General features: G+C 35.4%; 3 protein-coding genes across 3 annotated transcripts in view; all 3 read left to right on the forward strand.

Moving 5' to 3' along the window:
- Positions 1–23,850, forward strand: part of LOC142341797 (uncharacterized) — a 444,522-nt gene that overhangs the window by 658 nt on the left and 420,014 nt on the right. The gene's annotated exons all lie outside the window — the stretch shown is intronic.
- On the forward strand, positions 1,258–16,619 carry LOC142341359 (uncharacterized). Its single transcript, XM_075392287.1, has 3 exons — positions 1,258–1,341; positions 1,531–2,922; positions 16,467–16,619. Exons 1-3 carry the CDS (start codon positions 1,258–1,260, stop codon positions 16,617–16,619), a joined length of 1,629 nt encoding a protein of 542 aa, XP_075248402.1.
- Positions 20,507–23,850, forward strand: part of LOC142341795 (uncharacterized) — a 78,495-nt gene continuing 75,151 nt past the window's right edge. Inside the window, exons 1-2 of the mRNA XM_075393030.1 lie at positions 20,507–20,876; positions 21,058–21,591. Coding sequence (XP_075249145.1) covers positions 20,597–20,876; positions 21,058–21,591 — 814 coding nt within the window. The 5' untranslated portion in view covers positions 20,507–20,596. The remainder of the gene's footprint in view (positions 20,877–21,057; positions 21,592–23,850) is intronic.

Here is a 23,850-nt window from a genome sequence, read left to right on the forward strand (position 1 = left end):
GTGCAAGCCAAAGAAAAACAAGCCATCAAAGAAGGAGAGAGAAAGAGCGAAACGGAAGAAAGAAACAGCTCAATAGGTAAATTTTGATTGTTTGACTGTGTTGTTGGTTTTTGTTGGAGTGCCTTCGCAACCTTAACTGGTAGGAAGGGGCTCTGACGATTTCTAAACGGTACAGTTATTCGATCTGTTTATCTTTCGTTATAAGCACGAGTGTGTTGTTTGATTTTGATTTTGTTAGAGTGCCTTCGCAACCTTAACTGGTAGGAAGGGGCTCAGACTTTTCTCAGACTTTTACGAAATTGTATAAATACAAGTGCCTTCGCAACCTTAACTGGTAGGAAGGGGCTTGTACTCTTAAACTCTTGTACTCTTGAACTCTTGAACTCTTTGAAAATGGGAGATAAAGCTAGAACTCAATCAACGAAGTACCCATGTGGTACCTGTAATCTTGAATGCAAAGATGGATCAGTTTCGTGTTTTAAATGTGGTTGCTGGTACCACGCCGGTGATTGTTCCGGCATTGCTACAAGTGTCCTTAGATGTCTGCAAAAAACTTCAGGGCTTATTTGGTTGTGTAAAGACTGCGAAGAAAGTGGTAAAAAACTCCTCAGAGATGGACCCGATGATATAAATGAAATTGGCAGTAAGCTAGCCTGCATACAAAAGCAGTTAACTGATTGACAACTGAATGAGAATAAGCTTGAAAACACAGTGCAGAAATTCATTGATGAAAGAATGTTGCATATTGAACAAAAGCTTGAGAACAAAATCAATTTAGTCATTGAAAAACAGCAGCAGATACCGGATCAAATTAAGACATCATGGCAAAAAAGCAATGTATCGACTCCCATACCAAACATGAAGAAAATAATGAAAGAAACTCTACAACAGCAGGAACAAGAAAAGGAGGACAATGAAAAACGGGAGAATAATCTGGTACTATTTAATGTTCCAGAAAGCAAACTCGAAACTCCCAAGGAAAGAGAAAGTGTGGACCTACAAGTCTTTCTTCATTTCTGCGAAGAGGGCTTAAGGATTGATCTGGAAGAAAATCAAATAGAAAAAGTTATACGAATTGGGAAAGTTAGCAATGAAGGCTCACCAAAACCGAGACCGCTGAAAATTGTCCTCAAAGAGAAAAGGAATAAAATTAACATCTTTAGATCATTGAGAAATTTGAAGGAATCGCATTCGACACTCCAACTGATCAGTGTTTTTCATGACTACTCAAGACAGACCCGCAAAAAAATAAATTCAATGATTGAGGAAGCTAAAAAGAAGGACGGAGACGACTCAATAAACTACAGATACACAATTAGGGGAACTGCAAGTCAGCTACAGGTTCAAAAACGCCGCAGAAAAACGGTTTCAAACGCTGCTGCATCTGGCTTCTGACTAAAATCTATCAATATCTTACTATACAATGTAAGAAGCTTGATCGACTTGAACAAAAGAATTAAATTTGCTGACTATGTATACAGACTTGATTTCGACGTTTTACTTTTAACTGAGACATGGCTCACTGCTGAGATAAAAAGTGCTGAACTGTTCCTTCCCGATTATGATATTATACGAGGCGATAGATCAACTGAATCAGATGCGTCTCGTCACGGCGGTGTGCTGGTAGCTGTGAAGAAAACAATCAAATCCGAGGAAATTAGTGTGGCTGAATTACCCTTATCAGTTCAATCTTCACTTCGCGTTACCAAGTTAATTGGCCTAGAACCTTTTTACATCGCAGTTCTCTACAACCCTCCGGCGGGAAGCAAATACCGGATATCTATTGAGGATTTACAGAAGTTATTCCGCTTCCTTGAGGAAACGTGCTGCAAGCGTCTCCTCTTATCCGGTGACTTCAATATGCCTCACACTAACTGGAGTACATATGATTCTGCCAACGATTATGAAAATCAGATTGCTTCGCTTCTGTTCGATATGAATTTAAAACAATACATCGATTTCAATACAACAAAGAAAAGCTGTCTTGATCTTGTGTTGTGCAATGAAGATTCAATCATCAATGATACAACTTTGTGCGGAAATCTTTCTCGGTTTTCGGACCATTTTCCCATCACGATTAATGTGTCCATTAATAGTAAAGTTTCAGAAAATTCATCAACGAGATATTTTAGCTACTGCAATTGTGATTTTGATGCGTTGAATGAGGCTATTATTGCCAACCCATTCAAGCCGTACTGCTATAGCAATGTGGATGTTAACACGAATCTCTGGTATGAATGGATATTTAAACTGATCGAAATACATGTTCCTGTTCGAACTAAAAATAGACAACTACTGCCTCCATGGACATCAGCAGAGACATCCCATCACATGAACAAGATTAAAACTGAGCGAAGAAAACTACAGAAAAAGGGACTGTGTACGTCTGAAAAACTGAAAAAGCTCACTGAGGAATGTAATCAATTGCAAATAAACGATAGAGTCGAGTACGAGCAAAAGCTTTTTGCCAGCAGACACAAAGGACGAATCTACAAATATTTGAAAAGCCTGAAAAAGGATAGTCTACCACCAGTCATAAAATCTGAAAACTTGAAAAGGGAAGCTAGCACAGATCTAGAGAAAGCAAACCTTTTTAATAATTACTTTGCTACGGTAGTGACTGATGACGGTTATGAATACTTCGAACCAAGTGAACAGCATAATTTTGGGGAAAATGACATCTTAATTACGGAAGATTTAATCAAAACAGAGCTAAAGTCACTTAACATCTCGAAGAGCAGAGGTCAAGATTCGATACCACCCTTATTGTTTAAAAGATGCGGGGGATCAATAGCTATGTCCCTGAAAAACTTGTTCTGTAATATCAAGCGATTGCGCAAATTTCCATCTGCTTGGAAGAGTGGTATTGTCAGTCCGATATACAAAGATGGTGACAAAAAGGAAGTTTCGAACTATAGGCCAGTTACTCTATTAAACATTGTCGCAAAATTATTTGAAAAATTTATCTTTGCACCACTCTACACTGCGTTTGCTGATCGAATAAGCAATTTCCAATTTGGTTTTAGGCCAAGACGTCCTGTTGTACTACAATTACTATACAGTTTGTCTCATATTTACTCACACTTGAACTCGAGAGATTCTGTTAATTTATTTATTTTGTTTGATTTCTCCAAAGCGTTTGACAAAATAAAACATAGTATCCTGATGAAAAAGTTACTTCAAATTCCCATCTCCAAGGCTTTATTCGAACTGATACAAGACTATTTATTAGGAAGAACACAGAAAGTGCGAATAGGTGACCAGCTATCAAATGAGCGAACTGTAACATCTGGAGTACCACAGGGATCGGTATTGGGACCATTATTCTTCCTGATATACATAAACGATCTCCCCAATGCTGTTTTCTCATCGTTAGCCTTACTATTTGCTGATGATTTAAAACTTTTTTACAATGGGAGACCTGAACAAGAATCCTTAGAAAAATTGCAAACGGATTTACAAGCCCTTCACAACTGGAGTGTGCAAAACCATCTACTATTTAACTTGAAAAAATGTTCCATTAGCGAATTTCAGTACGGTAGAAATAAGAACACCCTAGAAGATTTTTGTTTTATTATGAATGGAAGAAATTTAAACCACAAAAGCCTTGTTCGTGACGTTGGCCTGTTCATGGATGAATCACTAAACTGGAACGAGCATGTGAAAGTAAGAGTTGGAATTGCCAGAAAATCGTTCTTTCGGTTGAGAAGAAGTACGTCCCCGATCATTTGCACCAAGAGTAAAGTCGACCTATACCGATCAATAATATCAATGTCGATGCTATCTGCATCCGAATGCTGGGAACTAAGAAAAACGAATTTCGAAATAATTGAAAAATTCAATAAAAAGGTTCTGAAGTGGATTTGCGGAAATTTTGACTACAAGGATGCTTTGATCAAATCAAACTTATTACCACCACTCTACATTAAAGTGCTTAAAGACCTTCTACTTTTCAGTAACATCTTGGAAGGAAGGTACAATGTCGACTTTTCGAAAGAATTCAACATCACCAACAGCGGTAGAAGGAGACGTGTTGTGCTTCCAGACACTAGATTTGAAATACAGAGGCAAAATTTTTGGTATAGGACTGGATTCAGAATAAACGTCGAGCAAAGAGCTCTTGATTTCTTTAACCCGGAGAATCTGAAGAACAAACTTATTGAATACATGTGGAGTTATTTTAATAGACATTGGACTGAAAACAATCCCTGTACTTGGATTTTTATTTGTTTATGTACAAACTGTCGTGCCAATCCTAGATTGTAAACGCGGGGTGTGATTCCCCAGTGGCATATCCACGAATTCATAATAATAATAATAATAATAATAATAATAATAATAATAATAATAATAATAATAATAATAATAATAATAATAATTGGTGGGGGAGCGGAGTGGGTGTCAAGCCTCCGGGGTTAGGGGTGGAATTGGAGGGGTTAACAAAAGTAATTGGTGAAATGGAATATCTCATATGCAATTGTCCTCATAGAGGTCAGCTTTATTTTTTTTCCAAACATGTAGAATTATAAAACCGGAAGATTAAAAATGACATTCCTTCAGAATAATCAGGAATATATATTGAAAATTATACATCAATTCTGATTATTGATTAGTGTTACCCATTAAGCTGTTCGTTCCTCTATATATAAAAACCAGACCCAAGGGATCCAAATTATCTGTCTCTTGGTATATTTTCATGCAAGAACTATCCTCAAGTTCTTTTGAAAAGAATTTTTCCCAGTTGCTCATACATTGAAAGGCAACTTATACCACTTTTGTATGCTCTTCAAATTCAATGAGCTTTTCCTTTGATTAGCATACTATTGCGTTCTTATTATCAACTCTTTTATCTGCTGAATCTGTTTTAACTGTAGGGGGTTTGAAAATTATCTAATCTAGGTTTCTAATGCCAACCTCTCGCTTAAATCTGACTTTTCATCACACTAAACCTGGAAATAATTAAATTAGCCGGTAGGCCAATTGATTTGAGAAAATCGCAACAATTGTCAAATTTCCTACGCATATTACACGCAAAAATGCCCCAGTTATTATTTCGATTTCTAAGCTGTTTGTTGCTGCAAATATTCGGAAAAAATCAAACTGAAAGACAAATGAGAGAGGAAGAACGTTTGAAAACATGCAGCCTTACCTCCTGTATGGTTTCTTACCACATCTAGTGAGCGAATGGCAGCTACAGTTCTTTTAAAACTCTATTCAGATGTACTTCAAATGACAGTTCGGGTTCAAGGTGTATCCCTTAATAACGACAATTCTCAGCAGATTTTTTAAAATTCCCTTCAAATGTAAATTTTGATTCTACTTCATCATGGCGGCTCTTTTGTTTAGCTCTGTTTTATCAGCATTCAATGTCAGTTGAATTTCCCTCAAGTACTTCTATGTCTGCGATAAAATATTTCCAATCTTTCTTGCAAATTTTTCTCCTGGGCGGTATCGACATAGAACACTAGTTTCGTTTGCAAAATATACAAGCTCAATTTCACATTTTTTACGTTCTGAGAAAAAGTTAACGTATAAAAACGGTGGCTAAATTTCCGCCTTGGTGTGCTCGTCGATTAAAAAAGCTTTGCTGACATGTCGAAGCCTAATTTAAAGCATTGCTTCCATTCTTCGAGAAAAGATTTCAATAAATTAATGCAGGCTCATAGAATTTGAAGCACTCTACCTGTTTAGCGAAGATTTCTTGCAAAATTGAATTGAATGCGTTGGCAAGTTCTAACAAATTTCTGCAGTGTTTTTCCATTCTCTATGTTTTCTAAAACGGTCAGAGTGACAAAAACACTGCATATGTTGACGTTTTTTTTGTTGAAAGCCGAATTGATTTTTTTCAACAGATTGTTTCGTTAATGAGATCCATCTTTTAGGTGATGAGAAGTTCTTTAAACAGTTGATTTGACTAAAATTTGTTGATAGTTGCTCCTCTGTGTGGTTGATCTTTTTTGAATTGTTGTGACACATGCATGATTTGGAACAATTGTAAAAACATTGTTTCGTATTCAATCATTAACAAATAATGGCAAATTAATACTTATTGCCTATTCAACCGTCTATAGAGCACACTCATTGAGAAATCCTGGTGCTGGATCTTTACTATTGTCTAAACTGTCAGTGGTTTGGTAGATTTTTTTTACAGTCAATGATCAAAAATAAAATTTTTCTTCACATTGCTTCAGCTCTTGGATATTCAGAGAAGAGAAATCAGCAGAAATATTGCCATTAACGCAAAAATTGCAGATTGCTTATTTGTTTATATTTCTCATTCCATATGTTTCATTCTCAGTAACATTTATACTTTTTCTTACTTTCAATTGTTTATATCGATAAAACTCCACTTAGACTTTGATATCTCACCTTGCAAACCAAAATTAAAAGATTATTTGTCATATGCCTCTCGTAGTTTTTATTTAACCAAAATCCGTTCATTTTTAAACTCGTCAAAAATGTCGTCATTTTCAGAAAAAGTTTTGATTGTACAAATGATATGTTCCTGCTATTAATTTCTTCAGTTACCTTCGATGTCCAATTTTTAGCACTCTTTTGTTTTGTTTCATTGAGGAACCTCAAATCTGTATGGGTGCATGTTCATCAAGTAAAAAATTGTTTGTAAAAACTACATCACAATTTTTTGGTTGAAACTTAAGTTGCCAGTCCGCAAATGTAAAAACCCTATCGAATCTTTCTCATGAAATATTTCTTGTTTCTATTGGAAAAAACTTCAGGTTTGTTTTTAGTTTTTTTCCTAAACTACTGTGGTAGAAAAAGATGTTATTGTTATTAGCAACGGGCAGCAAACGGATTTTACATTCTACAATTTGATTTTTTGTCGTGCAGCAGTGATCGACAAGCAATTGATTAGTTTTTCTGATTTGTGCTGGAGTTTCAACATTTTTCCGGCTAAGTACCAGATCAGACACTAGATGGTCAATTTTTTCTTTCTTTCTTTTGATTTGATCTATGTTGTAGTCTCCATAAAAAAAATGATCTGTTAAGTGATATGTATTAGATAATTCGGCGCTCACGTTATTTTTAAAATTAATGAAAAGATTTTTTTGGATTTTACGAAAAGTTCACTGAACATTTACCTCTCAGAGTTTATAATGTTGATTTACGTTGATTATAAGAAAAGTGCGTGAGCATTTTAAAATTTTTTGCTACGTTTAACAACGAATCGTTGAGTCATGCAATCTCCAACACCACGTTACTGTGCTTTCGATTGTTTTCAAAGAGTTGTTTTTAGAAAAAGATTTTCAGTGCTAATATTGACATTTGTCTCCTCTACTAATTGCTATTTCATGTTTCATGTTCTAGTGGAGTATTTCACGATTTTTGTTGTTGAAGCAAATTTGAAAGCTCCTCATACTTATTTTGTAAGCTAAGTGCATATAGGAGAAAGGTTTTCAACCACTTTGAGTTTGTCCTAGCGCATTATCAAAATTTGACATCTTCAAGTTAATTATCAACTTCGTCATAAAAAAAGTTTTTTTCTCAAAACTAAAATGTAAAGGAAACGAACCGATTTAGGTCAACAATTTTTCAAAATTTTTCGACAAGCCTATAACAAACATTTTGCTTGAAGTAAACTTCTTCTAATGACTGTGTAGTAGATTTTTGCACAAAAGTCCAAATAAATTCGGCTAGTAAGGAAAAACAAACTCTCCTGTCTTTCACCCTATTGAACTCGAGCTGCATTGAGATAGTTTGGAATTTTTGAGGTTTTATCAATATTGTGCTCCAGGTAGGGTAGTTCTTTCAAGACGCTATAGTGCCAAAGACTATTACCAAGGATTTCAATTCCGTTATCTGTGAGCGGTTTTTAAGGACAATTATATATTGACCACGAATATAGACCAACCAGTTCTAGTCATATAATTTCCACTTGCTCAAATATTTTTGTGATCACCTCATTATTACTTTCTATCAAAACAGCCGTATTTGACTTATAAAATTTCGCAGATAACTACACAGTGTGGTTTCCACATTTCAAGCACTTATCATTTTTATCTATAATTTGCATTATAGTTAATTCTTGCCCAGATAATCTCTTGTCAATTGAATTGCATCCATCGTGGTGTACCAGGGTTTCTGCCGTAGTCCCACGAGAAAAAGTTTCAGCTACAAATATAATGTTTTAATTGTTGCTGAAAAGTTTGAATGTATTGACTTCCGTCGGGGAATATCTTGTTATTTGATCTTGCGAAAAATGTTATCTGATATTTAAAGCTGCCTTCAAAGCAAAACCCGGTATCGTTTTAGGATAATTTTTTATCTGACGTTTCAACATTGTTTGGTAAACGCAAGTTATCCTTTATTCGCGGAAAAGTTTAATGAAATTGGATGTTTGTTGTTTAAGTCTTCAATGTTTTTCTCCAAGCGGTTGATTTTTTCTTTCTGGAATGTAAATATCAGTTTTTGCAAATCATATTGTAGCAAATTGTTTTCTAGAGATTTTATGATTGTTTTTTTTTCATTTTCCCCCGCTGTTTTCTGGAAGTTTCTTGTTTAGTTCCCTTATGTTACACCTCTCTGGGGACCTTTTTCAAAAACACGATGATGTTGTAACATTCATTAAAAGTTGGCTGAAAAATTGAAACCTAAAATAGAGACAGACTATGTGATTCTATCTTTCACAAATATTTTGCTTTTTCTAGAAGTTTTGCATTTAGTTCATCTTCACCTACGTTACACTTTCCAAGAAATTTTTTTCAAAAAAGCGATGATTGCCATCACGCAAAAAAACTTTTTAAACGTATTGCAGATTGCTTATTTGTTTATATTTCTCATTCCATCTGCTTCATTCTCAGAAACATTTATACTTTTTCTTACTTTCAATTTTTTATATCGATAAAACTTCACTTAGACTTTGATATCTCACCTTGCAAACAAAAATTAAAAGATTATTTGTCATATGCCTCTCGTAGCTTCTCTTTAACCAATATCCGTTCATTTTTGAACTCGTCAAAAATGTCATCATTTTCAGAAAATGTTTTGATTGTACAAATGATATGTTCCTGCTATTAATTTCTTCAGTTACCTTCGATGTCTAACTTTTAGCACTAGTTTGTTTTGTTTCATTGAGGAACCTCAAATCTGTATAGGTGCATGTTGATCAAGTAAATAATTTTTTGAGAAAAAACTACATCACATTTTTTTGGTTGATACTTAAGTCGCCAGTCCGCAAAAGTAAAAACCCTATCGGATCTTTCTCATGAAATATTTCTTGTTTCTATTGGAAAAAAATCCAGGTTTGTTCATAGTATCTTTCCTTAACTACTGTGATAGAAAAAAATGTTATTTTTAGTAGCAACGGGAAGCAAACAGATTTTACATTCTACAATTTGATTTTTTGTCGTGCAGCGGTGATCGACAAGCAATTGATTAGTTTTTCCGATTTGTGCTGGAGTTTCAACATTTTTCCGGCTAAGTACCAGATCAAACACTAGATGGTCAATTTTTTTCTTTCTTTCTTTTCGATCTATGTTGTAGTCTCCATATAAAAAACATGATCTGTTAAGTGATATGTATTAGATATTTCGGCGCTCATGTTATTTTTAAAATTAATAAAAAGATTTTTTTGGATTTTACGAAAAGTTCACTGAACATTTACCTCTCAGAGTTTATAATGTTGATTTACGTTGATTATAAGAAAAGTGCGTGAGCATTTTAAAATTTTTTGCTACGTTTAACAATGAGTTGTTGAGTCATGCAATCTCCAACACCACCTCACTGTGCTTTCGATTGTTTTCAAAGAGTTGTTTTTAAGAAAAAATTTTTCGGAGCTAATATTGATTTTTGCGCCCTACTGATTGGTAAATCATGTTTCTTTTTCTAATGGAATATTTCACGATTCTGGTTATTGAAGCAAATTTGAAAGCTCCTCATACTTATTCTGTACGCTAAGTGCATATACGAGAAAGGTTTTCAACCACTTTGGGTTTGTCCTAGCGCTTTATCAAAATTTGACATCTTCAAGTTATTTATCAACTTCGCCATAAAAAAAATTTTTTTTTCTCAAAACAAAAATGTAAAGGAAACGAACCGATTTAGGGCAACAATTTTTCGACAAGATTATACAACAACTATTTTGCTTGAAGTAAACTTCTTCTAATGATTGTGGAGTGGTTTTGTGCAAAATAGTCCGAAAAAAATTTGTCTAGTAATGAAAAACAAACTCTCCTGTTTTTCACCCTATTGAACTCGAGCTGCATTGAGATAGTTTGGAATTTTTAAGGTTTTATCAATATTGTGCTCCAGGTAGGGTAGTTCTTTCAAGACGCTATAGTGCCAAAGACTATTACCAAGGATTTCAATTCCGTTATCTGTGAGCGGTTTTTGAGGACATTTATATATTGACCACGAATACAGACCAACCAGTTCTAATCATATAATTTCCACTTGCTCAAATATTTTTGTGATCACCTCATTATTACTTTTTATCAAAACAGCCGTATTTGACTTATAAAATTTCGCAGATAACTACACAGTGTGGTTTCCACATTTCAAGCACTTATCAACTTTATCTATAATTTGCATCGTGGAGCCTTGCCCCGATAAACTCTTGTCAATTGAAATGCATCCATCGTGCAGTACCAAGGCTTCTATCTTAGTCCCACGAGAAGAAATTTCAGCTACAAATCTAATGTTTTAATTGTTGCTGAAGAGTTTGAATGTATTGATTTTCGTCGGGGAATATCTTGTTAATTGACTTTGCGAAACATGCTATCTGATATTGGAAGTTGTCTTCAAAGCAAAGCGGGGTATCATTTTAGGATAATCTTTTTATCTGACGTATCAACATTGTTTGGTAAATGCGAGTTATCCTTTATTCTCGGAAATTATTAATGAAATTGGATGTTCGTTCTTTTAAGTCTTCAATGTTTTTCTCCAAGCGGTTCATTTTTTATTCTGGAATGTAAATAGCTGTTTTTAAATCATATTATAGCAAATTGTTTTTTAGAGATTTTATGCTTGTTTTTTCTCAATTTTTCCCCGCTGTTCTCTAGTATGTTACACTTCTCTGGGGACTTTTTTCAAAAGGCCGATGATGTTGTAACATTTATTAAAAGTTGCCTGGAAAATTAAACTTAAAATAGAGGAAGACTATATGATTCCATTCATTAAAAATTAAATGCCTTGCTCTACGACGTAGCGCTTTGATTATGTTTAAGAAATTTTTAAGTGGTTATGTTCTATTTAGATTCTTCGTTTACCTGTTAATGTGTGGTGGTGTTGAACGTAATCCTGGGCCACCGCTAACCTGTGTATATTACCTCTCCGGAAATAAAAACACTTAAGGATCCATTATGCTTCTTTCAATTAAACTGCCGGAGTTGGGTCAATAAAAGAGAACAACTGAAAAAGATGTTAAAAGAATGCTCAAACAATAGTGTATTTGCTATTACGGGAACGTGGTTGACTAGTGAACATGATTTTAATCTATGGTGCAAAGACAGCATTTGCTATTCTTGCTTCAGATGTGACCGAATATCTGAAAAGTCAAAGGGGGGCTGGCGTAATGCTGCTACTCCCCAAAACTTTCAATCCAAAAAACCGTAATGATTTTCCAAAAATGAGCAAAGACTTCGAAACACTTTGGGTTGAGTTCTCTCTACCCTACAAAAAATTTCCTTCACTGCTTGTGAATGTTGCATATAATCCTGAAAAATCTAAAACGGACATCTTTCTCGAAGAATTAGCATTGCAAATAGATTATGAAAAAGCAAAAAATCTTATTACTTGGCGATTTCAATATAAATTACCTTCACCCCAACGAAAGAAACAAAATGGGCACAATTCTTGTACATATGGCCTATCAGTGGTCAACAAAACACCTACAAGGGGAAAAAATCTGGTTGATTTTGTAATCAAAGATGATGAGCTGCCCCATTCCAATGTTTTTACTTTTGAATCGCCCATTACATCGGATCACAAAGCTATTGCAATTATAACGAATGTAACTAAGAATAAAAAGAAGCCTCCAAGAAGAAAAACAATCTTCGACGAATCAAAATATTTTAAAACTTCATACCTACAAGACCTGAAACAAATTGATTGGGATGTTCCTTTACGGCATCTGACGCTGAAGGCATTTATCGTATCTTTAAGAAAATTTTAACTGAGGTAATCCTCTATCATGCCCCTCTAAAAACGGTCTTCATATGGACTGAAAATCCAAAATTGAACCAGAGCAAAGATTTCATAAAGAGCATCTTTAAAAAAGCAGATTCGGAAAAGACAAAATGGAATATTATAAACGACTCAAGAAACTCTACTAAGTTCTTCCAAAATATCTTCTACCTCAAAAACTGTTTTGATGATGTTATTGCTGATAACTACAAAATGGCCCAATTGCTCAATTATAAATTTTCTAAATTAATTGACTGCATTCGAAGCGCTTGGATCTTTTTTACCACCAACTTCAAAACAATTAAAAACAGTTTCGATTTTAGATTCGTAACCACAAAAGAACTCTTATTGACTCTAGAAAATCTAAACTAAAACAAGCCATCAGATCCTTCAGATATCCCATCATGTGCTCTTAAAGATGGGTTCCTCCTTTCAGCTGATCCAATTAAATTGCTTTTTAACCAAATTTTGGCTGAAGATCATAGAAAGGCTATTGTTTTTCCAATTTTTAAAAAAGGAGAAAACTCTTTGCCTGAGAACTACAGACCAATATCAATTACTAGCTCACTAGCAAAAGTTTTTGAGCGTTTGCTTCTTGAGCAAACTTTAGAATATCTTGAAAAGTTTGGGCTGCTTTCCAATACTCAATTTGGTTTCCGTAACAAATTCTCAACGATTGACGCCCTCGTTTATTGTACTGAAACTATAAGGTACCATATGAATAATAATAATTTTATCACTGCAGCTCTACTAGATCTGTTTAAAGCTTTGGATTCGATAAATCACAAGATCCTTCTTCATAAACTGCATGAATTAGGATTTTCCGAAAACGCCTTAAACCTAATAGAAAGTTATCTATCACACAGGCTACAAAAAACAATAGTGAATCATGTGGAATCCGATTGGATTGGGTTATATCAAGGTGTCCCACAAGGAACAATTTTAGGTCCCCTTCTTTTTAACCCGTACATTAATGACTTGAACAAACAAATCCCTGCTAATACAGAAATAATTCAATACGCCCATGATACTATCATTCTTACATACAATGCGGACCTAAAATTAGCAACATATAATATTGATCAATCCTTAAGAAATGTGCCTGAATATTACGAAAAACACCGTCTAATGCTCAATCACTCAAAAACTGAATTTATTACTTTCTCGAAAAAATCAAAACTAGAAGAAACGAAAAGAAACAATCTGTTAATTGGTGATTACAAAATACCAAACGTCAATTGCGTAAAATACCTCGGAATGTATCTTCATTGCACACTAAATTTTCAAGAAGAACCAAAACACGTATTACGCAAAATGGCTACAGGCATAGAAACAATAAAACGTATATCACGCCCGTTCCCTGAGCAGACAAGACTACTACTTCTGAACACCTAGGTGATAAGTCATTTACAATACTCAGGCCTTTTACTGGCCACCTCAAAAACAATTGCTTGATTACTTTGGAGAAACAATTAAGCTGGGCTGTAAAGACGTGCTTCAATTGCAAAAAATACAACAGTTCTTCTGATCTGAAACTAAAACATCAAATTCTGCCAATAATATTTTTGTTGGATTACCAAGTACTAAATGATTTTATGAAATTTACCAATAACCAGCTTTCGAATTTCAAAACTACGCTTTCCAACATCAAATCTACGCTACAGCCAGCGAACCAAAAAATAATGCTTCAATCACAAAATAAACTCATCTGCACTAGAAAACTCTATCCTGAATATCGGCGCAACCCTTCATAATAAATTTAACGTGAGTTTTTTAAAAATATAATTGAAATGGATGCAAGACCAATAGCTCTAAAGAAGCATCTGAAAGTGTTTTTCTTTCATTTATATAAGCGAAACTCGAATAATGCGTCGTACATCAACGCATCATGGAAAAGTTTTAAGTTTTCATAGTACCACTGTCTCAATTTAAACCGTAATATATTTAGTTAATTTCATTTATACTTTGACCTACACTGCCCATTTAGTTGTTTGCTGTTAATAACATAATGGGAATTCAATGTGTTTTTTTTTCTACCTTTCACATATTTTGCTTTTTCTAGAAGTTTTGCATTTAGTTCATCTTTCGATATGTTAGCACTTTTCAAGAACTTTTTTTCAAAAAGACGATGATATGTAACACTAATTAAAAGTCGGCGGAAAAATTAAACTTGAATTATAATAAAAGATTATGCGAGGTAAGTGGTTTCGCCTGACTCGAACTCGCTGAGATCGAGTATAACCCAACTTGGGAGTAAAGACTACCAAAAGTGCAGATAAATTGACGTTAAAAACTTATGATGAAATTATCAAAAACAATATCCGCAGATAGTAGGGGTAACACCAATAATTGGATAGAGATAACACCCAGATAACAAGAATACCTAGTAGTAAAATCAACACAAATACCGTACCTCGAAAAAAAAACGAAAAAAATTCATTCCATGTATTTGTTGTTCTGTATATATATTTGACGCGCAGTTTTTTTCAGTGTTCAGAACTTGAGTAAAAAACAGTTTATCTTCAATGCAGTTTCAAAGTTTTTACGCTGACTTCTGATTTTAAAATGTATCTGACCAGATACAATCAATTGAATTTAATTTACGTTTAAAAACGAAGGCCTCATTTTACTCAAAAAAACCTAGAGAGAAGATTGCCAGTTGTTCCATAAGCACCGTTAACTTGGGTCATTTAAAATATGTTCAACTTGATTACAAATACGTTGACCTAACAAGGCAAATTTCAGATTTGTTTGATGAAAAGATTAATCAAGTTGAATATAACAATAAAGTTGATCAAGTTTTGAATATATTCACATGCAACTCCTCAAATTAGTCCTAAGTTTTTCACTGTGTTGTACATGTGTTGTACATTCCTTTCAGCACTATGTGCCTTTCTTACTATTTGGACAATCAGTTAAGTAAATCCAGTCTTCAAATATGGAGTCCACCAGCAAACACCAAACTTTTGTCCAATCAATCTTTCTGCTGGAGTCCCAAAAATACAATAAAAATTGGATGATTGGTAAACTTCATTCGTTCCTATCTCCTCAACTATCCCGAATGCGACACATCTTCCGCAGAAAAAGATCCACGGTCAGCAACATCACTCAAAACTTGCACGCAATCTACCCTAAGTACGATTCTCAGGACAAAATCTACCTACATAGCCAGTACTTTGATTTTCAAAAAGACCTGGAAATGGTGCCTGTGGTGTCAAAAATAACTACAAATATTTAATTTTCCTTGAAAGCAAAACAAATGCACTAAAACGCGCAAAAAGTATCAATTTAGGGAAATACGTTGTTGGATCGACAGATTCAGATGGAAGACGTGTTTGATGGTATCAGATAATCTTAGCGGGACAGAACATTCCAAAAATTAATCACTAAAGGCACTCCAAACCATTTGAAGGTTGAAACGCAACTTATCGAACACTATTTTACTGAATAAAGAAGCGCATTAACTAGCTATGTAGTGCCAACTATTAGCTATGCCCCTCAAATGGAAGCCAAAGAAGTCTAACCTCATTGTCAAAAGTCCATCTAAAAGTAAAGAGATGGATTCTTATCACCAACTGTCTAAGTTATAAGAAAGTTGTGCTAAAATTTGGCCTTCTACCACTATCACTTTACCAAGAACTTCAAATGCTTCTTCCTTTTGTAAAAAACTTGAATATAAGCACTGACATAAACCAGAAAGACTACATCACAAAACTTCAGTGGTCACGGCTTTAAACTAAAAACTGTTGAATCTAATTTCGGGACCAAAGCAATTCAACTGACAAATAAAAGCAATGGTTTCTCCAATTGAGACATACATTTTGATGAATTACACAAATTGAACTTTCTGCACGTCTACCAGGGATTATTTAAATTGAAGTAAAATGAAAAGGCACCCTGCAGATGGCGGACATTATATGGATGATGAAGCAGCAAAGAAGTGAATAAATTGAACATGATAAACTTAGATATAAAATTGCATATCTATGTACTGGGTGGAACCCCGGATAGAATGATTGTTTGTTTTATTACCAAAAACTTTTATCATTTTTGCTAAATCAGGGCGCCACTGCTGTTCATTGGGTGGATATTAACCCATTTTTATGTGTTAGAATTTCTTTGAAGGAAGTTCAGCGAGCTGTTGTGAATGAAGTTCCCGTCTGCACTCTTATTGAACATTCTCCTACAGAGAGCAGGTTCAATAAGAGAGTAATCGCAATTGATTTGATTAGCACTTTTTTTATTCCATGACTTCCGACTAGTCATATATAACGTGTTACTTTCCAATCTGGCCATTATTAAATATTTTCATGTGATGTGGGCAGGCTTGGTACGTGGATGTGCAGAAGTGTTTCTTATTGACTAGCGCATTTGAATGTGCGCCCTTGGTGCAAGTTCACTCGACAGCCCACAATGAGATGCCCTCAATGAACTCTAGTGGAGGTTCTGCAGATACATGTCCGCTGTTACGGGCTTGATTTTTAACCACCGCAAACAAAATTGATCGAAGTGGGTACAACTTCTCGCTTATCTTAGTGGCAAATTGAAACGAATCGTCATCTGGCGCGACTGCATCAGCGATTGAGATATTAGCCAACCAAAGAAAAAAGTACTAGTTCTTGAAATAGTTTACAATTTGGATGAATTCAAGCCTAGAATCGCTGTATTTTTGTACTTGCAAGGCCTTGGGACGTCAAAAATTCTGTGCTAAGTGCAATTTTTTCAATAGCACTGCTAGAGCAATATTGAGCATTTTTTGGATAGCTGGTTTTCATGGTTAAGAGTAGAACAAGCCACCAAATAAACCTGCAACTGCGAATAAAACCGGTCAACCTTCATTGCGATGAAAGGACTGACCACAACCAGGAAGAGAACCCTTGCTAAGCAGACGAACTACCTCTGGACAAAGGTAGAAAGAATGGATGAACTGCTCAAATTGATAGTTGAGGAAGAGCAGAAGAAATACGAAGAGGAAGTTCTCATGGTCGGAAATTCTCAAGAGTTAAAAAATACCTCAAGAGCATCCGAAAAGCCATCAAATTCCTGCAAGAGTTCGTTGGGACGACAATACAGCTTAAACGGATGAATAGAGGGCAGAACAGTTCAACAAATACACTTAGAGCGTATTCACTGAACCTTGCACAGGTACTCGTGACACTGAAGTATACACCAACGTTATAAAACAAGCAATTATTTAACCAAAAAGAATTCAAGAAAGCGCTTGCTGAACTGTAAGCAGGAAAGACAAAGTGGATGAGATGCCATCGCTAATCTTGTCCTGAAGAAAACTGGTTTGTCAGAAAGCCAACTGTGTCGTCAAAAACTATAGACCTGTGAGTCTACTATGCGGAGCGGCACAAATCCTTGAAACGCTAATAATCAATGAAATCCGTCATCTACGGCCAAATACACGAAAGTCAATTTGGATTTTGGCCGAAGTGCTTAGTAAACCACCAAATAATGTTTTATCTAGACTACTTGAATCGCCAAATAGACAACAAAGACACCGAAACACTCCTCTCAGATTAGAATGATTTTAATGTTTTTTTTTATAATTTCCCTATAGTCAGCTACTACTAAAACTTGAGAACGTTGTAATAAGACAAAACTTACCAAAACTTCTGACCAATTTTATCTCCGAACGGCAGCAGTGCACAAAAATGATCCAAATGCCTGAACGTGACGAGTGGTGTAACTCAGAGTTCTATTCCCGGACCAGTCCTCTGTTTTCGTAAACGACTTTCCAGAAACACTACAATTTTGCTGTTACGGTAATACGAACAATCAAAGGATCTTTGAATAGAAGCGAGTTCTGTGCGGCAAGATCTATATCGATCCTTCTCATGGTGCTAAGAAAACCAGACGAAACTAATATCAGAATACCAGAACCTCGTATTCAAAGCCAGATACCCCGACTGAGAAAAATTTAAAATCGGAACCATAACATTGAGGAAACAATGGCATAAAAGGACAGGACATGGGAATCATGGTCTCAAGGACAACAACAAGGACAGAACAAGCCCCCTGAGAGCACAGAAAGTCTGTGTTTTTGAAAACTGCATTCTTGAGTCTGATATTGCAATGTTACTGTAGCTAAATTGTACCAATCATCTCAAACCACTCACATGTCTGGAAGTCTAGCAAGACAATGGAAATATATTGGAATTGTAAAGTGTAAAGCAACGAAATGGGTTCCCATGAATTCTGATTTTTCGTACAAAGAGAGACTGAACAAAGTGAAACTCCTCCCCCTATCGATGTACCACGAGCTCCAGAATATCCCCCTTCAGTCAAAAATCCACAACGGCGAGTACAATGTCAACAACAAGTCTCTTATCTACCCAATCTGAGCGAGTTGTAGAAACGAAAAAGAACGAGAAGTTGTTAACGTTCCATTTCTCATTTACGTCATATTTCCTACCCATGTAAATTAACAGTGCTAGGCGACAAATTAGTGAAACAGTCATTCACCGTGCTCAAGCGACAAATGTCCAAAGTCTATTGAAAATTTTTTGAACATTCAGTTGTAAACTAACTCATGTGGGGCACTGTCAGCCCCTTGGTATACCAAAATTCTATTTTATTATTATTATTATTATTAATAATGCGTGTCTCATTGATGCGCAAAACTGCAATGTTTACCAAAAACTGCCAAATTTTGATAACTAAATATGAGAAATTATATTTATTCTGTTGATACACATTGTACATAACTTAGAGCATTTTTAAGGAAACACCAAAGCACTAGAAAGGGACCTCCTCTGGGCAATAATCCCACAGAAGCTAGAAAACCCACAATAGTTACAGATAAGGCCAGTATAAAAGAAAGAAAGAAAGAAAGAAAGAAAGCGGAACTCATACTAGAACAAGGTATCGAATAAATTGTTTTTTTTTTGAACAAAATTTTGAGATGATCTATGGAACGTTTTAATTGTGTTTCCTCTCCGCAAACAGGATCAACAATAAAACTATTACTAAACAATTAATCAGCCTTCTCAAACTTACCCTAAAGTAACCTGCCACCTCGATCACTTCCTCGTATGTATCCTCGTTGCTACCTCAATTATCCTCATATTTTCTCGCCTCCCGTATTACTGAATTGCATCTGCCGCGAAACTTGCTTATCCCTCCAGTACCGGTGAATCCCGCTTGACTGCTGCTCTCAGAGATCTTGTCGTGAGCACAAAACCCGCAAATCCTGTCAGCACAAAGGATTGTATGGCAAAGAGAGTGGAAAACCGCAAAAATTTAACGAACGAATCCATTTACTTTCTTCCCGCATTAATGAAGGCTGACGTTTTCGAAGAAAATCAAGTACTGAATAGGAGGAGAGAACTTCTCGATTATGGTGTTCATCGTGAGAAACTAAAAATTCTTAACTTCGAATTATTCAATCATGGTAAAAAGGTAGCGATCGATGGAACTGCCGCCCTCCCCAAGGAACAAAATTCACCATGACTAGACAGTTTTAGCGTATCGTCCCATTTGACGAAGAATTTGCAAACGCAGAAAAAGTTAGTGGTGGCTAAACCTACATGCTTCAAGCGGAGCAAAACCCTCAACCTAGAAAACGTTGTTGCCAAATCATACGAAGAAGACAGTGTTATATACCAGGAAGGAGTAAACCAACACGTAAACTTCGAGGAACCCTTCGGACTAAAAAGACGACTGATCGAGCAATCTTGGAGAGTAGTAGATGCTACCTACGACGAACTCAACTCCTGCACCTGGCTGATTGCGTGCGACTGCCAGAACTGCACGGAAACGTGAACAATTTTCTAAACTCAAACTCGGGATCAACTCCCGTCAATTTCGTATTGTATAACCACAACAAAGAAATGGCCGGGCCAGGAAGTTCTTGTGGATGCGTTCTGGGAGCCAGATCCTCAACCAGACAATGCACCCATTCATGTCACAGCCATCACCAGTGCATTCCACCATATGTTAACACTCCCATTATCGTCCGCAGCTTGGGTTGACTTCTTTTTACCGCGAACCATCGGTCAAGCCTTCTCTGAAACTATTTAATGTTTATCACAACAATTATGCTAATTGAGAAAAATTTGTGAATCAATTATGTCCACCCCAGCATACTGTATTTTTACGCTTGTGCACTTGCTATATAACAGCACATAATTTGTCATTGGGGCGGGGGGGGGTCATTAAAAAGAGGAGAACAGTATAGGGATATAGCCCATAATGGACCCCAGCTGAGTGGTCATTGCATGCCCATTATGGTAAATAGGTAATAAGGACCCAGAATATATCCCAATCCTGTTGAACGAGTCAAAGCTCGAATATTCTGCTACCATATTTCTTTTGTTTTAATTTTGTGTCAACATTTATAATAAACCGACATTTTTCTTGTTTTTAACGATGTTGATCATTTTCAGAGTTGTCTTGCACACAAAAACAATTTTTCTTTCAATATTTTTTGTGATCTGTGAGTACATTAATGGCTGCTATTCGTGAAATCAAACCAGGTGAAGATCCATCGACTGTTTTTGCTGAAATGAGCAATTCAAACGTCTCAAGTGACGATGATTACGATGAAAGTGAAGACGATCTTTATGAAGACGATGAAGATGAAGATTTGGATTTAGACGATGGATTCGATATGTTTGGCACTTTAACCGATGGCCGAGGAGTATGTGCGAAAAATTTAGGCAAAATTAGAATACCTTCTTTTGGACCTGATGATGATGATATTGACCACACGGAGTGCAGCCAATGTGGTGGGTATTATCATTTTCATCTCATTGCTTGTCATTTTTATTATGATAAATGCTGTCGATATCCTCTTTAAAATGAGTTTGTGAGGACTGGAATCTTTTCGTTTAACTTTCAAGCATCTAAGTCTATCGATCATACTCAATTAATGTAATTATTTGACAGATAATTTGGAAAATTTTTCAGCATGCGACAAACACAAGAAAATTCTGTCTTTTATGGATGCCTGTGTGAAATTGGGCTTTCAATTACTGTCCTCCGATTTTGACAAGTCTTTCAAACCCCTTCAAAATGCCTTCAATTCGAATCAGAAATCAACCCCAATTAAACAACTGAACGGAGTTGCGTTAAGTGTCAAGCGTGTTTGTAATTACGCTCTTGAGCAAACTTGTGCCGGTTACATCGAGAAATTCAAGAAATTCATTCAAAAAGAAATGGTCGATACAGATTTTGAGCATATTGAGTTCCTAATCGAGTTGCATTTTGATATGAAGGAGAATTTCGATTGCTACAGTAAGAACTATGTCCTTCTTTTGGCAATTGCAAGTCAACTGAAACCAGCGTACAATGAAGCTGTGGCCTACCGAGTTAATTCGAAAGCTTTCAAAGAGTCCCAAGCTATTGATCGCTTTTTGAAGACGCAGGAAGATATCAGAAGTGCTCTTGTTCATTATGAGAAGGTTTTGTTGGAAATCAAAGAAAAGTTTGACGAAAGGCATGGTAAGTCGATTAATGATACGCGATAGTTGATAAAAAAAGAAAAATAGTTTTCGGTATTTCACTTGGTTATCAATTCAGCGTTCTTGGATAATCATAATTTATCGGTTTCTAAAACGTTGAATACGCCTTTTTAGTACTGATCGTTTCCGAAGTTTTTCTAGTTCTTTATTATGTGGTCAAATTTATTATTAATTGCTCTCGTAGAGAAGCAATTATTGTAAACGTGCGTGTCTTTTTTAATGCAAAATTTTCGCTTGACCGTTTTGACTTTTAGAGTGACTTTTACGCCCTTGACTTTTTGCGTGATCTAAAATTCCCTCTTAATCACAATTTCAAGCAGCTGAACTCAATTGGCGACAATTTAATACTGAAAGTCAAATGAAAAGTGCGCCGAAACTGATGCCACTTTTCACTTTAAATCTTTATATTGGTATATATTAATCTCTAATGCGGTTATTTGAAGCCCACTATTGAACTTCTTATTCCCATTTCGCCCCCCCCCCGCGACTGAAGCAGACTGCAATTGATTAGAGCTCCCAATAGTCGTTCGAGAGCAATTCTTCCGACGTTTAGTCGGTTATGTTTACGACATCATGTTCCCGCTCCCACCCAAACAGTTTTCATTTTTGCACCAAACGTTAACTTGTAATTTCGCTCTTTTGTGGACGTGAGTGACAATACCTCGTCACATTTTCTCAATTTAGACATTAGTTTTCACAGTGAGAGATGGATTTGTTTAGCGTTAACAACCGTGATGGAATTTTGTCATTTTCAGGGATAGAGTTACCAATTGCCACAATTAAATTGCTAAAAAGTTTTCAATTCGCGTAAAGATGATTGCTCGAATTTATTTTAACTTAATTTTGTGTCACTAGTTTCACGCTAGTTCAAAAACAGGCATATGGCGCACAGGTTTTTCGAATTGTGATGCAAAATTAAACTAGTTTTTCTTACTATCATAGTTGCTCACACACGCTTACAAATCGAATTTTAAAACATGGATTGTGGAAAAGCGGTCATTTGCGAGAAAACGCAACTCCATTAAAGTGTGTTAGCTTTTAGATGCAGATCAGGCCCTTTGAAAAACAAAAATAGCAGACTTGGATATTTTATCGATGCTAATAAATTAATTTGCTTCGAAAGTAACACTACTTCAGAAAGCTCCATTGCAGATATGGGTGATTTTGCATGATCTATTGCCAAAAACAATATTCAGGAAGAGGTTTCTGAGAAAGTTACCTAAATATTTTAAAAGCATAGAACGAATGGATAATCAATGAAAGCAAATGTTATGCAATGGGCCTTTTCGTAGAAATTATTTTTTATCAGAAGTTTCTTGTATAAACACCGAATTATGTATGATTTGATTAAAACAGCAAAATAAGAACAGCAATTCAATACCTTGATTATTATAATTTCTACTCAGCCGTGACAGGAATTTTCAGCTGAAAGAAGCCTCAAGATATTTTTTGGAAAACTGATTTTGCAAAACTGAGCTCATGCTATATGGAGCTAACTCAGCAATGAGCGTAGTTTTCAAATATATTTTCATGTTTGTTAAGAATTATGCATTATGTTCAAAATTCATTTTAACTTGTCCAAATTCGTCAGTTTTGTCAAACGGTCGATGCTCAATTTTTGATTGCTCTCAAATGATATGATGTCCCTGAAAGTTACGTTGTGTCAGAAACCCAGTAATCTTGTTATTTAGTCTCAGTTCAGCATAAATTCCATTAATTCAAGTTTAAAACTGTTACCCTTTGTTTGATGTGAACGTGTAACTTAGCTCCCTTTTGTGTACGTCAGTGACAATACCTCGTCACATTTTCTCAATTTAGACATTAGTTTTCACTGTGAAAGATGGATTTGTTTACCGTTAACAACCGTGATGGAATTTTGTCATTATCAGGGATAGAGTAACAAATTGCCAAAATTAAATTGCTAAAAAGTATTCAATTAGCGTAAAGATGATTGCTTGAATTTATTTCAACCTAATTTTTTGTCACTAGTTTCACGCTAGTTCAAAAACAGGCATATGGCGCACAGGTATTTAAAATTGTGAGGCAAAATAAATTAGTTTTTCTTACTATCATAGTTGCTCACACGCTTACAAATCGAATTTTCATGGATCGTGGAAAAGCGGTCATTTGCGAATAAATTCATTTTCATTAAAGCGTGCTAGCATTTAGATGCAGATCAGGCCCTTTGAAGAACAAAAATAGTAGACTTGGATATATTATCAATGCTAATAAATTAATT

Source organism: Convolutriloba macropyga, chromosome 6 (assembly GCF_964194025.1).
Source record: "Convolutriloba macropyga chromosome 6, txConMacr16.3, whole genome shotgun sequence".
NCBI lineage: Eukaryota > Metazoa > Xenacoelomorpha > Acoela > Convolutidae > Convolutriloba > Convolutriloba macropyga.